This window comes from Oreochromis niloticus, linkage group LG19 (assembly GCF_001858045.2).
Source record: "Oreochromis niloticus isolate F11D_XX linkage group LG19, O_niloticus_UMD_NMBU, whole genome shotgun sequence".
NCBI lineage: Eukaryota > Metazoa > Chordata > Actinopteri > Cichliformes > Cichlidae > Oreochromis > Oreochromis niloticus.
In genome coordinates, this window is record NC_031983.2 from 16,404,026 (window position 1) to 16,418,114 (window position 14,089).

At 40.5% G+C, this 14,089-nt stretch overlaps 1 protein-coding gene across 2 annotated transcripts in view; it reads left to right on the forward strand.

The window, feature by feature from the left end:
* dph6 (diphthamine biosynthesis 6) overlaps window positions 1-14,089 on the forward strand; it is a 57,449-nt gene that overhangs the window by 20,742 nt on the left and 22,618 nt on the right. For both annotated transcript variants that reach the window (XM_003442837.3, XM_019349178.1), the window contains exons 6-12: window positions 3,158-3,219; window positions 3,716-3,810; window positions 3,919-4,012; window positions 5,826-5,976; window positions 6,356-6,481; window positions 10,013-10,142; window positions 10,267-10,441. In XM_003442837.3, coding sequence (XP_003442885.1) covers window positions 3,158-3,219; window positions 3,716-3,810; window positions 3,919-4,012; window positions 5,826-5,976; window positions 6,356-6,481; window positions 10,013-10,142; window positions 10,267-10,441 — 833 coding nt within the window. The remainder of the gene's footprint in view (window positions 1-3,157; window positions 3,220-3,715; window positions 3,811-3,918; window positions 4,013-5,825; window positions 5,977-6,355; window positions 6,482-10,012; window positions 10,143-10,266; window positions 10,442-14,089) is intronic.

The following is a 14,089-nucleotide window of genomic DNA, read 5'->3' on the forward strand; positions in this document are numbered from 1 at the left end:
CAGCTATTGTTTTGGCGGGGGTCTTTGAGTGCGTTGTTTAAAGGCTGGTGCAGCTCACCTACTAGGGAGGAGATGCTTATTTCATCCATTTAAAGGCTAAAATGTTACACATCATGAATCCAATTTTCTCTGCCTTTTCTCTCTGAAGGCAAGGATTAAAGCTGAGCTGTCAGCTGGCAGATCTTAAGACAACCTGCGGATGCCTGCGATACTGCGCTCAGCTCAGCTCAGCTCAGCTCAGACAGTATCTAGAATCTCCCAGTTTTTAATTTGGCATTAGGCTCAGTAAGCAAAATCACAGTCACTTTCAATTAAATAGGTAACTCACTGCTGTGGGTTTACATGAATCAACCTTTTCGAGATGGGAAAACCCAATCGCGATCGTTTAAAGGAATTAGTACAACATTAAAAGAAATAATTTCATTCAGTGGCTTCTAGGATTTTCTGTAGAGATCAGACGGATTTATTTTTTCAGAACACCGCCTATACTTTAAAACATTTTTTATTATTATTTATTGGTTAACTTCTCCTACATCTTACAGTTTCAGTGTTTTATATGTGTTTTTATATTTTCAGATTGTTTTTAAAGACTATTTTATACCTCGGTATAAAAACGTAATTGTGTAAATGACTCTCGGTTTCCTGGTAAACTTTTTCTTCCTCCTTAATTTCAAACCCTAAATGTCGGCACTGTTCTTGAAAAGAAATGCTCTCCCTCATTACTGGACTCCCTGGTTTTAAAGTTCACTGAATTTAATTGGAGTTTTATAGGATAATACGAGGTAAAAAGCCCTTTTAAAGGAGAGCTATTCCTCTCAGTCTCTCTTAGGAAAGCTCCTCTCTCTACAAAGTGCGATCTTGCTGTCTCTGGCGACAGACTAATGGCAGCTTCTGGTGGGCTTATTTGGGTTTAATGTGGCATAATGAGGTTAGGTAATTGGGTTTAGGTCAAGCTGTAAAACAGGTTCAGAGGAGACAGAGATGTGAAGATCATGTAAATGAGTGGTGTTAGATTGCTAAAGGCTCACACTGGTGGCTACTCAAAGACTTTGCAAAGAATGTATGTTCCAAGTACAAGCTCACTGCATCTACTCTCATTTCCAGTTGGTTTGAGTAACCTTAAGTCAGTCAGAAACGTCAATTAAGAGAACACTCATACAAGTGCTAAACGGTCTTGGGAGAAATGCCTCCACATTAGTGTCGTCTTTGTATCGTTTTATCACTCACTCCTGTCTTCCTGGTTTCCGTCATCCTCTTCTTTCCTCGTAAATATCAAATCATGTATGATATATTATTTAAGAGTGAGGAGGTTAATGAACGTATTAAAAAATGCGGCATCCCCTCAGCAATTTGGAGCCAATTATTAAAATTTGTTAAAAGGCATGACTAATTAAAGAGGATATTTAAATTGGATTGAATTTTAATGCTTTTTTTTTGTCTCTCCTTATTACCTTTGTGGCAGGGTTAAGATGAGAGGATGTTGAGATTAGATATTCTCACACTAATTAAGATCACAGATCCCCTGGGAAGAGAATAAGGGTCTGCTCATTCTCTCTCCACACTCTCTCCACCCTCCTTCCCTCCCGCCCTCTCACTGTTATGGCCCTCCGTCCCTCCCACTGTTGTGGCCCTCCATCTCTCCCTGTAGTGCCGGACCACCGGGGCCCGGAGGAGAGACACAGCTGGGATTAAGATGAACTGGGATGGGATGCGACGTCCTTCCTTCACATCACCTCTGCCTTCCCTCACGTCTCCCATCCATTGCTCCCCATGGGGGCCCGTGGATGACACGTTAACCTTTGAGGCTGTCAGGCCATGAGAGAAGAGAGATTCTCACATTACGATTAACTTAGTTCCTTTAATTAAACACATGAACATGCCGATGAACAGGATCACCTGATGTCTAGGAATAGTGGAGCTATATTAGATTTTCAGAGAAATAATTTGGGTCGGGAGCTTTTTTTTATGGCGATGACATCGTCGTCACAATTCCGCGTTACTCCATATAGGTCATCAGTTACTTGATAATGATTATGTCGATCAGTTAATCGGCAGTCACAGAAAGGGCAAAAAAAATGATGAAGAATAAGGAGAGCCTTCACTAGCGGCCATCGTATTTCTGTAAAACAGTCAGGTGTTTTACTCTAAACATGCTGGCAACAGCATGGCTTGGCTTTCTTAAAATATAGCATTTTACATTCGTGTCCTGTTATGTTTTTATTGTTCTATTCTTTGTAGAAAGCACCTGGTACTCAAAGCTTTGTGTTTTGTCGGAACAGCAAAGAATGTGCAGCAGGAAATCATTGGCTGCACTTTCTTTGTGAAAGGAGTGACAGGGTGAGATGGAGTTCTGCTTAGTGCCCTCAGGAAAGAGCATGTAGAGCACAAAATCAGGACTCAGCGTCACAAAGTAGTAAAACCCTGCAATTCTCAACAAGCTGAGTAAACTCCTCGCTGTTTTCAGCCTTTTATGCCTACTAATATGTAGATTGTTCCTAAATTAGAGCTATCAACGCACTAATCTTTCATTTAAGCTCAGGTCTGGATTTGGATATGTTATCAAAAGGGGAAGCGGGCTGCTGGTTGGATTTACTTGTTTTTGTGTCTGGGGACTGAGGGCCAGTCAGCCTGTATTTTAAAAGTGTGGCACCACTGGATATGCATACAAAACTCTCCACCACCCTTCTCTTCCCTTTCTTCTTTTCGCTCCCATTCCTGTGAGTCACTTCCATGCACCATTTCAGGGGAAGGGGAGGGGAAAGCCAAATAAACAAGATCTCTTTCCAGAGTTTATGTTCTCAAAGGGAACTTGTTGGGGTGGGGGTTGTGGGTGAGGGATTGTGGGGGGGGGGGGGCGTCTGTGGCCAGCAACTGAAAACTGTTGCCCTTACCCGGAGAGATCTGTGTACACTACTTGCAAAGTCAAACAAATAGATCCAGGGCGCAGGTTTACATGTGTGTTTGTGCGACTGCCCGTAAACCTCCCTGCCTGTCATCTTCAATCACTGTGTTGTGTTCCTGATCAGACCGCACTCTCTCTCTCGTTCTCTGTCTGTGCATATGTTTGTCTGTTTGCAATGGTGTTTGTGTTTGTATTTCTGTCTTTGTGTATTGCTTTGTGTATATTCATATGTGTCTCTTCCCACATGTGTGCCAGGCCTGGATCCAGAGAAGCACTTAGGAAAACCTCTGGCTGACATGGAGCCCTACTTGAAACAGGTAATTGGATGGTAGATACTCCACCACACTTTCGGGCTCTTATCTCCAGGACAGTACCTGATGTTCATTTCAAAGTTGGCTATGAAACGATTTGAAATCATGTAGTTAAAATGGTTAAAAAATTAAAAATGTATTGTCTTGACGATTTTTATTCTTGTCACTTTGCGCTGTGTGATTTATTGCGAGAAAATTTCATAGTCAGCCTGTTTACATTCTTGTACAATTACTGCTTTCACCACTGTTGCAATTAGTTTCATCTTTCTCTGAAGCTGGCAAAATGTTTTAACCATTCCATGCAATGGCTGTAGTACCAGCAGGGCATTGTCTGTTATAAAAATCCCTTTATTATTATTATTAATAATATGATTTATGATTTAATATAAATGTTTTTTCATTCAGCAATTTATACATTTTAAAATCCTGTCTTCTGTTGAAAATTTGGGATTCAATTGAGATTAAAAAATTATAAGCTGAAAGTTTTTCTCTCCCTGAGTAGCTCTCCCAGAAGTATGGAGTCCATATATGTGGAGAAGGAGGTGAATATGAAACCTTCACCCTTGATTGTCCTCTCTTCAAAAAGAAGATCGTTATGTGAGTGAAGCATTATAAAGTGTGTGTCTGACACTTTTGCAGCATGTGTGTAGACTGGGGAGGTTCTTTCCCCAAATATATATGGACGTTCATTGTGCGTTTGTGCAGTGATGCGGCGGAGACGGTGATCCACTCAGCAGATGCCTTTGCACCGGTTGGCTACCTGCGCTTCACTAAAATGCACACGGAGAGCAAAGACACTGTGAGTCAAACTTCCATGAGTTATAACTTGTTTCGCAAATGAGATCAATGGCGTTCGATGCCGAATCGATAATTTTACAAGCAAAAGTTTGAGTCGCTTCGGGATTGATTGCTTTAAAACTGCTCTCAGGGCAAAACAAATACAAGAACAAAACCCTTTGGTGTCTGATAACTTTGTTGAGGAGAAACACAGCACTGCAGGGCAGGGTTCAGATCGACCTCCAGAGGGCCTCTCTCTTGCTCTGGCGCTCTCTCTCTTACACACTCTTGCTCTCGGTCTTTCCCTTCATCCCTCACTCTCTCTCCTCTAGCCCCACATGGCCTACTTTGACGTCTACAATATTCACTGCAGCCTGAAACTAGGCCCAGCTTAATAAACATGTCTACTCACATTAAGGCACTTTGCATTCAGGTAGCTGGCTAAGCGGACATAAGCAAGGGTTGTGGATGGGGGTGGGGGGGAGTAGCAATTGGCTTTTGGTAAATTAGAAGCTGCGGAGGGCCTCACAGGCTTGAAGATTTGCAAACATTTTACTTTGTCTGCAAGAACGGACAACTTTAGAATCCTTAAATAATTCCCAGAAAGTTCTGATCGAGACATTGCTTTCATTTATGTTTACTTTTAATTATGCTATTTTAAGTTGTGTAGTTCAATAAGAAACCTATTGGCTTATCGGCGTTCCTGCTGAAAGCAAATGCTCCTTGTGTAATGGTGCTGTGAGCTCAAAGTTGCACTGTGGGATTAACATGTCTCCAGGGTGGAGCATGTGATTTCCATGTGAGTTTCATTGTGGGTTTTTATGTGCAATAGAGTGTGTTTGTGTTTGTATTTATATATGTATGTAAGTATATCCTGATGTTGGATGGGGGGATGGGACTGTTATGGATAGAAAACATACCCCTGTCCCACATCTTCTGTGACCCTGCAGCCTCACTCCCTACAGCTATATAATTTTTAACTCCCCACACTCCAACCCCCAACACACAGACACACTCACAGCCTCTCAGAGCCCCTCTAGCCCCCCCTAGGTTGCAGGGGGAAGAGCAGGGAGAACCAGGGCCTGCATGAGTGGGAGCGGAGGGGGCGGGGGCAACCAGGGGAGAACCTGCCCTGGTTCAGCCTTCTGAAGCTTTTCTCGTCAGGGTGACAGATCTGCGGTGACACCAGCACTAGAGGAAACCGCACCAAGCTCAGGGGGTGGGGATGGACCACCATCATTTGCCCTCCGTTAATGCTAGTCAAGCTATTTTTCATGCTGGCCAGGAGAGAGGGGCTGAAGTATAATTAATTTGATTATCATATTGCCTAATGCGGTTGACAGCCGATGAGGGGGGTGAATGAGTGTTGGGCATGGTGAGGGGGGCGTTGTGAAGATATGAAATATGTATTTAAATATGTGACGCCCCAGCAGGATTTGGCAGGTAATATGTATGCCTTAGAGAATGGTAATGATTTGTTATTTAAAGAAGTAGCAGAGGGAAAGTATAAGTAAACAGATGAAATCCAGAACATGTCTCACCCATCCAGTCATGAGTTTTGACTGACAGCCAGCGTGATTGAATCTACAGTATCAGAAAACACCACTCCCTATTCGCCCGAACCACGAATATGTTAGCATGTTGTTTCATATTCATTCACCTTGAAGTTATGCATGTCTGGGTCCTTGTCATGAAAGACTGACACACACAACCCACTTGGTGGGGTATTTGAAAAGATTGGCTAATTATACAGCGTTTTGTCTGTCTTTGCAGAAGGCTCTGTGCTCTTTGGTGGGCATTTGGCCTGATTTATTCCCTGTGGTGCTTTATTGCAGGATGTGGTGGCGAGAGCTTTGCCCCATGGTAGTTGTCCTTGCCAAAATGCCATTGACAAGATGACTGAGGAGGTGGAATATGCTGATCAAGCTGAAGACAACCAGCACGAATTTTCATCAAACTGTGACCTTAGTTGTCAGTGGGGCCACGGTGAGATTCATTTATTGGGAGAATCGCATGCACTGATATGCATGCACGGGTCTATATTTATGTCTTGGTGTGTCAGATGATATCTTTGTGTGGTGCATGCGCCCTGAATCTGTGTCATGTGGCCAGCATCTTAATGCTAGTATTTCTGAATGATTGTTTGACAAGACCTGACATTTTGTTGCAGTCTCTGAATTAATAATTCCTCTGACATAAACCATTTATGCACAGTTTGTCTTTTAAGCAATATTTAAAATAGTTATAAATGAATAAACAAACAGATTGATCTCTCATTTTGGGGTTTCTCAAAGTTATGAACAGAGAAAAAATACTTTAAAAAGTAAACTAACATTTTCTCTTCATCTTGTATCTCTTCATGCAGACGTCTCTCCATCTTGCTCTTTAAGAAGTTCTAGAGGTTATCAGTGGATCTGTGGCATCAATGGCCTGCAAAGCCAAGACTCCGGGATCCAGGGCCAGACATCGGCAGCTTTCATCCAGCTGCAAAGTAAGGGAAAGTATTAAAAGTGTTGAGCTCTCTGGAAAACCACAAGGGTCTGCTAGAAAATTCTTTTTTGCCTCCCTAAAATCACAGAAGCACATAACACACAAAAGTAAACTATACTTGAATAAGTTATGTGTTCTTCAATCAAATAAAAATGACATCTTTGATATGGTCGAGGGGGGTAGAATATAATTCTTTTGTCCAGAGGTAATGTAAGCTGTTCAGTAAAAAACAAAAAAATATGGTGGGCTTACTGTGCTGCACTGCTCACTTTACCCCCACCCTCCACACCCACCCACCAAAACAAAAAAATGAAAGGAAAAAAAAACAATGAAAAGAAACACATGGAGAGAATTTTGTCCCCTGGGTGTCTTTCTTTCTCCTCGCTGGGTTAGCTAAACACACACCAGGAGAAGTAGCCGAGTTTGACAAGTCATTCTTACTTAGAAGTGCTCGTCAAGGCAGCAGGCAAAGCATGTGTGTCAAAGACTCTGTCCATGACAAGAACAGGATAGCATGCTGGCCACCAAGCAAGGACAAGCATTGCAAATTAACGAAAACTGAAGCTTTTTAAACACACACACTGTGCAGGCGTGTTGGGTGGGTTATCATTTTTTTTTCCCTGCAGAAGTTTGAAAGTGTAGGCTTTTACAGTGTATCACAGTCTTTTTTTTTTTCTCCTCTTTTTTTTGATGGGGAAAGAGGAGCGAAAGATGAAAAGCATATTTAATGTTTATCGTGGTGCTTGGCTGAACAGCCTTCACAGTGCAGAGACAATATTAAACAAGTTAATATTTAATGAACAACCTCTTTGTATGAGGGCGAAGTAGTCTGAGACGCTAGTGTCGGCAAAGGAAAAACAAACTTGAAGCTCTTTCAAATGATTGTAGGGAGAAAGGCTTTGCTTTGAGCCCTTGTGCCTGCGTTTGCATCCAAAGCCTACATCGTGTGTGCATACTGTGCTAGACTGCACTTTACAGAAGAGGTCCACCATTACCACTTTAAAGCAATAGATTTCAATGTCAGAAAACATTTCTAATCTATCCACCTTTAAATGCTAAAGTGACAGAATTAAAATGACATGAATATTGAGTAACTATGTAGTAGGTATATCTTTATGCCGAATAGATTCAGAAAAGTAAAGCAAAAAAATCTCAGGCTTTTGGTTAATATAGCTCCAAATGCGAATCTTTTCCAAACCTATCCTTTAACACTAGTGGATGCAGTTCAGGGTTATGCTGTGTTGAGTGTGACACATTTATCACTAGGTTCAAATTAGTAAGGTTGTTGTTGTGTTTTTTATGTAAGATTGTTTAGGATGCTCATTCATATGGCTGACATGTTTATTATTTATTATCTGAAAGGAAATTTCTAGTCTTGCTGACTAGTTTGTGACAATTAGGAAAACAGTTGTTGGAGACCATGTGGCGACCATGTGCAGTCAATGCCTTTGAAATAATGGAGACCAGCTCTATTATGTCAAGACAACAACAAAACTGGGATAAAATGGCGATAAAGCAGTCTATCAGTTTTCAACAGGGTCAAAATGGAAATTATATACAATCTTTATGCAATAATATGGCACACAGCAAGCCACCCACCCACTCTTGGTCACTCACTGGGTCAGACGGGTAACATTTATAATTTATACATTTATAAACAAACAAATAAGACAAGTTTTGTAAGGGTTAATTCTTGTGTTATGAATTGCTGTGGACTGTGTGACGTCCTGAGGGCTGACAGTCAGGTGGAGCGCAAGATTTTTTCTCCATATATTTCTCCATATAAATATGAAATATTAGATACTGTCAGAAACCAAGGTTTCCACGTGTAAATGAAAATATTGTTATTGTCCCAGATCCCTCCGGGTTTTTCCGCTCTGTGTGAAACTGAGTGGGAGCTGTGCACTGGGGCTGCTATCTCAGAGCCTACAGTGAGAAAGCTTCGGTATGATTGTGTCTCTGAAGAAATGGGCCAATAGAAAGGAGAAGCCAAACTCCTGAGTGATAAGATCGACCCAAACCTAAACATCGTTCACTCCTTCGTTGACAGTTAGAACTTGTGGTTCATGATGCCATAAACATGTTACAGAGTCCAGTCATTTTCACATATTTATTAACTCTCAAAGTCTGAAAGTCTGCTGTTTATTTCAGTAAATATATGCTTCACTCCCTGTAAGCCCTGTGATGTGTTTAGAAAAAGAAAGAAATAAAAAAGTGACATGCTGCAGGAAAGCAGAAAAAAGCCATCATCAAAGCGCACAGTTTTCTTAGGAATCTACTGTAGTTTTTTAATTCTTTAAACTGAAGCGATTTTCGGCTGTTGCCTTTTGACATTTACTTCATATTAAATATTAAAGTTAAGTTGCATCATTAAGTTATGTTCAGCTCTGCTCTCTTTCAGTAAACTCCTATTATTATCTTAGAGTAGGAATATACTGGGAGGCGACTCGAAACAGAGTGAGGACTGAGTAGAGATCAGCAGGACAGACAGTGCCAAAGTTGCACTCAGAGCTTTGAGCCATTCACGAGTGCCAATGATACACTTGTTCTGATAACATCTCTCCCGCTGATTACAAATAAATGAGCACTCCTATCAGCAATTAACACATATATATCAGTGGCAAAATAATGTGTTAAATTTAGTGCAATTTGCAGTAAACTACCAGCCACAAACCTTAGTAACTCATGTTTGTGTGTTTCATTATTTGATGGAGCAGAAGTCATCAGCGCAGACTGACTTTAACCTTTGCCAGTCTGTTTGAGAATGATTGCAGTCAGTCTGAGTTGGACTGAGACAGGTTGTTTCCCATCAGGTGAACTGGTGACCAAAAGTAGTTGCCTATTGTCCTATTTTTACTCTAGTGGGACTGAGCTCTTGCAAACTAAATCTCCAAGTTTTGGCTGTATATCTTGTAGCTTTATTTTTGTTTTTCAGCCTAATCATGGCCTGCTTCACATGCGCTGATATTTCTTTGGACCTCATATTAAGTATCCCAGTAAAAAGATACCAAATGTTCAATATTTGATCAACACAAGATCTCTTATCAGCTTAATTTGTCATGAAATAAGGAGAGAACAGGTCTCATATGACCATGAAACTGCTTGTCAGTCAATCGTGTAAATACTTTCTATAATGGATTACGTATAAAAATGGCTGAAATTCCTAAACAGTTAATGAAAAAGTTTTGGTAAACCTCTGAAACATATTTATCGTTTGCTGTAGAATTCACTGTGGTGGTGTAATAAGACAACATTAAAAAATACCCATAAAATTAAAAAAAATAATAATCTCATTTTCATTCTGTCCAGAAACTTAATGACCTCACTGTAATGGGGCTTAGCGAGACTTTATTTGCCACAGACCTTTGTGTTTGGATTTTATTTGGACTGTACTGTACTGTTGTTTTATTGTATGTTGCACACAAAAGCCTTTTGTAAAAATGCATATTTTAACTAAGCAGTAATAAAGTTAGGCTAGTGTAATTTATTTATAATATATTATTATCACTTCCAATGTATTTACTGTCTATAGGGGAGTTGGACAGCAGGGGCTGGAAGATGAAGGACATTGTTCTGGTTCACCTGTATGTAAAGAGCATGGAAGATTTTGTTGAACTCAATGCAGTCTATAAGAAACACTTTGACATCAACCCTCCAGCCAGGTAAGTGTAAAACTTCTTCAGTATTTACACAGCTCAAACTTGCATTTACAGTTCATTCTTATTCTGCGTTTATTTTTCCTTTTTATTACAGCAATCATCCAGTTTTCTTCTTGTTTTCGTGTAGGGTGTGTGTCCAGGTGCCTCTACCTGCTGGCCAGCTGCTGCAGATGGACTGTCTGCTCCATGACTGGACCGAGCCCCTGGCAGAGGGCTGCTTCAATCAGAGAGAAGCTCTGCATGTCCAGAGCCTGTCCCACTGGGCCCCAGCCAACATCGGACCCTACAGCCAGGCCCTCAGAGTAAGTCTAGAAAATAGAAGAAATAGTTTCCCCAAAAGGGAAACTATTTCTTCTATTTACTTATTAATAACTGTTTACATTTCAGCCCTGTTATTCACAGAAATTATTGGTTTCCAAACGATAAAGTAAGTTTTTGGCTTGGACCAAGCAAAAATATAGGAAACATTACTGTATAAAAGTAAGCATTAGATTAAAGAAGGATAATCAAGGATTAATCAGATGATTGACAAACCTTCATGGTGATTCGTATGCTTTGTAATTCTGTGCTCTTGAAAGGCAATTAAAAAAATTTTGCTTGTCCATCTCTTTTGTCTTTGTTTATATAGAAATGCACGTGTGCGTATGCATGTGATTGTTCTGTATGACTCGTGTTGTGTATACATGTAAATATGTATCTCTTTCATAGCGGGGAGTGCATATTCATTTTTGCACTTGTTTGTAAAGTTAAAACTCTAACTTCTTTCATATTGTTTCAAACCCAGAAAGAATCTAGAATTCAAAGGGAGAGAAAAGGAAGTGTGGGCTGTGGTTGCACGGTTGGCTTGGTGTTGTGTTTACCCAGTGTGTATTATATAGGATTACACTTGTCAAGGTACTGTCAACAAGGATAGTGTCCATCTCCTCCACACCGTCCTTGATGTTGCAGCCAAATCTGTCTATGAGTGAGAACATGTGTGGATTAGCCATTCATTCAGAGCTTGACGGCATATCTCTCCAGTGTGTCACCGAAGTTCAGTTTGGATTCCTGAGATGCAACCTACAGAGTCAGGTTTGCTTTTAACATGCCAGCAGTGTTTGATTTCCTCAATGGAGTCTCATCGAGACATGAAATTGAAGTCAGCTGTGTGCATGCGATGTAGCCTCTGGAAAGCAATCTAATCTTTCATTCCTCTAATGATCGTTCATATCCAAAGCAATTTGAGAAAACAATGAGAAGAGTTTGTTCAGAGCTGTGCGCGGAGCTTCGTACGACCCCTGCGTGGTCTCTCAATGTGTCTACTCCTCCTCCTCCACGCTACAATGGCTTAATTTGATCAAAAATGTATTAACATCTCTTCAGTACAGATAGGGAGTTTTACATATTGATACAATTACCCCCTTGCTGTGAGCAAGCATGCAGTCCCACCCCTCCTCTCACCAGCACCATGGTGATGCCATCTTAATGACACTTTTTTTCTTGGTGAGTGTTGGCAACAGGGACAGGGCGAGAACAGCGACCAAAGAGCTCTTGTGTGAGAAACCTTCTCATACATTCCATTCCACGGAAATGAATTAGTGAATAAAAGAGGGATTTAACAATACAAAGGGATTGGAAGTTGGGGGGGGGGATTTCAAAATATCAGATCATAATCGTGACCAGAGAATCCAGTCAGCTATGTGAAGCTCAGCTATTTTTAAGATGACGATGTTAATGAGTTGAACCTGGGGGGAAAAAATGGAAACAATTGGAAAAATAAAAAAGGAGTTCTGTTACCTTTGTTTAACAATTATAGTAAATTGTTTTCTTTTCATTAATCTGATTGAATATAGTAATACTAACCATGTGAATCTGGGGTAGTCAGTCAGGGCTGTAAACTAATCAATGTCCAGCTGTATTGGGATCAGTTTATTCTTTTGACAAATGTCCACTGGTTTGAAAGACAGCACATGGCTGCTGACAGAACGCTCTGCCCCTGCAGGACTTAATTACAGTAGGTCTCCACATTGAGGCTTGGTACTGGTGGAGGTATAGGGAATGGCATTATGGATTGGCATTTGATGGATGCTGGACCTTCAAATTCTATTCGTCTATTCATCTGTCTGCTCAGCTTGTCATGTCTCTCCACTTCAGCTTTCTGAAATGGCAGGCTGACTGAACGCCGGCTTGGCCTGGTAAGCTGACAGATTTAGATGTGACTTGATTTAAAGAATTAGTTAACCTTTATAATGTCAAAGCTGGGGGCCTCTTGAGGGCCTGTTGGTGTATTGTATGTGGATATATAATATGGCATCAGTTTAGGTTAAAGCCGCAAGCCATAAAGAAAAAAAAAAACACTAATTTAATTTATGCCCTTTTTTTAAAATAATGTTTCATGTTGTTTCATACCTGACAGACATGTGTTTACAGGTTGAATTCACTGTGATATGAACTGTAGAGTAATCTTATCGTGTTATTAGTGAGTGTAGCTGTATCAAAGTTCTTCTCTCTAATTGTTTTGTTTTGCTGTCTTGTTTGTCAGGGATCTAATGAAAATTTAGCTGTCATTTGTTTTAGACGCAATTTACATCATCTAATTAAGATATAAGAAATTTCAGTCTTTTACTACAGCAATCAATTCATTAAGACAAAGGATGTTTCTCAGTTGGAAAATATCAAAACAAATTTTCTCATTACAACCAAAGCCGAGTAATGGAATGCTTTTATGAAAGCTTTTAGGCAATTCTTTTGGAGAGACATAAAAGAAGCAGGAGGCGGGGGAAGGAGCACAAGTCTGTTTTTAGTTGGCTAAGTTCCATGTTTTACACAGAAATGTATTACTAATAATAATAGATTACGCTTATTAGTTGCCAGATGGATCAAATTGGTCTATCATTCACTAAAGTCAGAGTTAGCAACAGGGGTCTCTTACTTGCAAGATCTGTTTAAATTAATGCTGCCCGTTCAGTCACATTCACTTCTGAGCAACATTTACTGAGGCACGTACGATACCCAAACCATGTCTGAACAGACAAACTATCAGCTGGATGGTTGTTAAACATCTCTTCTTTCCAGCTAAGGTAAGTGGCTCACCCCTGGGATATTTGCTGGGAAATTATTCTCACTGATCAGATTCGGCGAGGTACGTTTGGGGAGTTGACTGCGCTAGCCTCAGGTTGCTGGTGAGCACTAACCCCTTGCCTCATTCCCCTAATTGTGAGTGACAGTCAATATTGTAGAAGATTGTCGTGCACAAGCCCACGATAGGATTTGGATTGGATTTTGAAAATTGTCAAAGTGGACCGTGAGGCATCAGGAGGGAAGTGAATCTGACGCTGCCAATTAGTATCAAAGGGAGGAGTGTGTTGAGGCAGGCGGTAGAATTTGAATAATCTTCTTACAGGAGCATAAATGTCTAAAAACAAAGAGCTGAACTTTGTTTGGCCCGTTTGATGAAGAGCTAAGAGGTCAGGCTGAGTCAAAGTCAGACTGGGCCACCCGTGCTGGACAAAAGAGAAAATTGCTCTGCTTGTTTAAAACTTCAGTTTAATTGCATTGAATACAAGTTAAATAACAAACATTGCTTTAAGTCTTTTTCACATAATTGACATTGTCGATGGAGAGGAAACACAATATGAGAGAACTCTGAATGAAATGTGACAAATATTTCCAAACACAACTGAAAATAGACTTTGTGGTTTTACGGTAAGCAGCTGAAACTGCTGACACACAATAAACAAAAATATGTTTATATGTTCTTTGCAGCTACAACAGAAATTTAACAGTAGATAAACGTACACAAATAAGTAAATCAAGACTGGCAAATGGTAAAAATGTGAGTACGTTTTATGGGTCTCACTCTGAATTTTTCACTCGCGTAAAGGAGCCGGCATGCAAAATTCAGCAGGCCCCTACCACATCAAATATGCCCCCACCTACCGAAACTTCCTCAGCCTACATCCAGAGACTAC